This window comes from Propithecus coquereli, unplaced genomic scaffold, assembly GCF_000956105.1.
Source record: "Propithecus coquereli isolate 6110/MARCELLA unplaced genomic scaffold, Pcoq_1.0 Scaffold65, whole genome shotgun sequence".
Classification (NCBI taxonomy): domain Eukaryota; kingdom Metazoa; phylum Chordata; class Mammalia; order Primates; family Indriidae; genus Propithecus; species Propithecus coquereli.
The window spans coordinates 5,267,708-5,270,025 of record NW_012152507.1 but is presented as its reverse complement, the minus strand read 5'-3'; the positions used below and the strand labels follow the sequence as shown (position 1 = coordinate 5,270,025).

The window sequence follows — 2,318 nt, the reverse complement described above, 5'->3', positions numbered from 1 at the left end:
TCTTTATAACACAGAAGAGGATGTTTTCAGCAGACATTTGTTCAGGGAAACTGAAGAAATTGCAGTATATTGATGACCTTATATCATGAATTTTTTGTTGTATTTAGTTTTTATTTATTTATAAACTATCTTACAGAGATACTAAAAGTAATTGCGACCCTACTTCGAAATTCTCCCCAGTGCCCAGAGAGCATGGAGGTTCGCAGAGCCTTTCTTTCTGACATGATTAAACTTTTTAATAACAGTAGAGAAAACAGGAGGTAAGCTGGATCAGAAAGCATTTATTTACAGTGTCTAAGTCTGCTATTGTATAAGCCTATTTTGTTAGGAAAATTGCTTAAGAAATACTGTGTAATGACTTTTCCATATGTTTTTTTCATTAAGGGTGTGTTAAATAATGTTCCATATAAATTAAAGGTTTTAGCACTACATTGTTGAACTGTTTGAATATATACATAAATGTGGGTTTTTGGTGGTTTATTTTATTGTAAACCTTTATATTCTAGAATTCTTTCAGATGATAGCATTTTTCCAGTAATTCATTACCCTCTTATAATTTTCAGGAGTTTATTGCAATGCTCTGTGTGGCAAGAGTGGATGCTTTCTCTTTGCTATTTTAATCCTAAGAATTCAGATGAGCAAAAGATAACAGAAATGGTGTATGCCATATTCAGAATCCTACTTTACCATGCAATCAAATACGAGTGGGGTGGCTGGCGTGTGTGGGTAGACACCTTATCAATCACACATTCAAAGGTAAGTTTCTTTATGAAAGTATAATTTAGCATTTTAAATCTCTGTCATTTTTAATTTTACTCATTTAAAAAAATTCATATGGTTAAAATCAAGAAAAAAAAGGCAAGTTATTCTCTGAAAGTACAGTAAAATGAAAAAGAAATCAAAAGAAATATAAAGTATTCCCAACTTCTTCAGAATCAAAATAATATTTTCAAATATTAGTTTCGTATGTGCTTAACTTAATAAAGTCAAACCTCATGCCACAGCATGAAGGAATTTATGTTTTGGAGTAAGCCATGTTCACAGAAATGGATCTCTGAATTTTTAGTAGTTAGAAGCTCTTGAACACAAGGTGGCACACTATATTCAAAGATGAGAAGTTGTTTTAGTAATGTAAGGTGGTTAAGTAAACAGAAAAGTACTGGTTGATGTTATAGCCAGTTAAAAAATGGGTTTGGAAGAATCACTCGTCTGTTGGTTTTTTTTTTATTTTTTTAAACTTAAGTCAGTATAAGTTATTTATGTATAGCTTTTGTTTAAAATGTATGAAATATTCTAGACATACAAAAAGGTGTAAAGAATAATGTACCTATCATTGTTTATGCAATTGGGTTCCCATCCCCAATTGCTTTGTCTACCATTCTTCACCCTACCCTCTACCTACTAACCTTAATTTGGTGTTGTCATTTCTGTCTTCCCTGTACCTTTACTATGTATATAACTCAAACAATCAAGAATTATATTTTTCATGTTTAAACTTAAGATAAATGCTTTCATACTAAATGCATTTTTCTGCAAATTTCTATTTTTAGTTACTATTATTTGAAATTCTTCTACATTGACCCATGTAGTTATATTCATTTTTTTAGTTGTATTGTATTCCATGGCATGACTTTATCCATTTATCAGTTAATGAGCATTTTTGTACACGTCTCGTGTATTCAAGAGTTTCTCTGTATATATTCCTAGAAGTGGAATTGGTGACTTGTAAGGTACAAATATTGAACTTTACAAGATAGTGCAAATTTTTTTGCAAAGTAGTATATCAGTTTCTCATTTCACCTGCAGTGTGTTTACTCATTGCTTCATATCACCTAATCACTTGGTATGGCTGGAGTTTAAAAATTTGCCAATTTGATGAATTTTAAATGTTTTATCACCATAATCTAAATCTGCATTTTCTTGTTTTGTGGGAGGTCTTTATATATTCTTGTTCTTAATCCTTGGCTAGCTGTATCGATTATGAATATCTTCTGCCAATTTGTGGCTTATCTATTTATTTTTGGAGTTTTGTGCCTTCTCAAGAAATTTTACATTTTGAATAATTAATGCAGCAAAATTTGTTAGTTTCGTTTATGGTCTATGCTTTTTGCATCTTGTTTAAGAACTCTTTCTGGCCCGGCGCGATGGCTCACGCCTGTAATCCTAGCACTCTGGGAGGCTGAGGCAGGTGGATCGTTTGAGCTCAGGAGTTCAAGACCAGCCTGAGCAAGAGTGAGACTCCATCTCTACCAAAAATAGAAAGAAATTAATTGGACAGCTAAAAATATGTATAGAAAAAATTAGCCTGGCATGGTGGC

The 2,318-nt window shown here is 32.1% G+C and overlaps 1 protein-coding gene across 1 annotated transcript in view; it reads left to right on the top strand.

The window, feature by feature from the left end:
- The window catches only part of LOC105822943 (lipopolysaccharide-responsive and beige-like anchor protein), a 114,380-nt gene that overhangs the window by 86,700 nt on the left and 25,362 nt on the right, over window positions 1-2,318 (top strand). Inside the window, exons 19-20 of the mRNA XM_012660016.1 lie at window positions 137-260; window positions 564-774. Of these exons, the coding sequence (XP_012515470.1) occupies window positions 137-260; window positions 564-774 (335 nt within the window). The remainder of the gene's footprint in view (window positions 1-136; window positions 261-563; window positions 775-2,318) is intronic.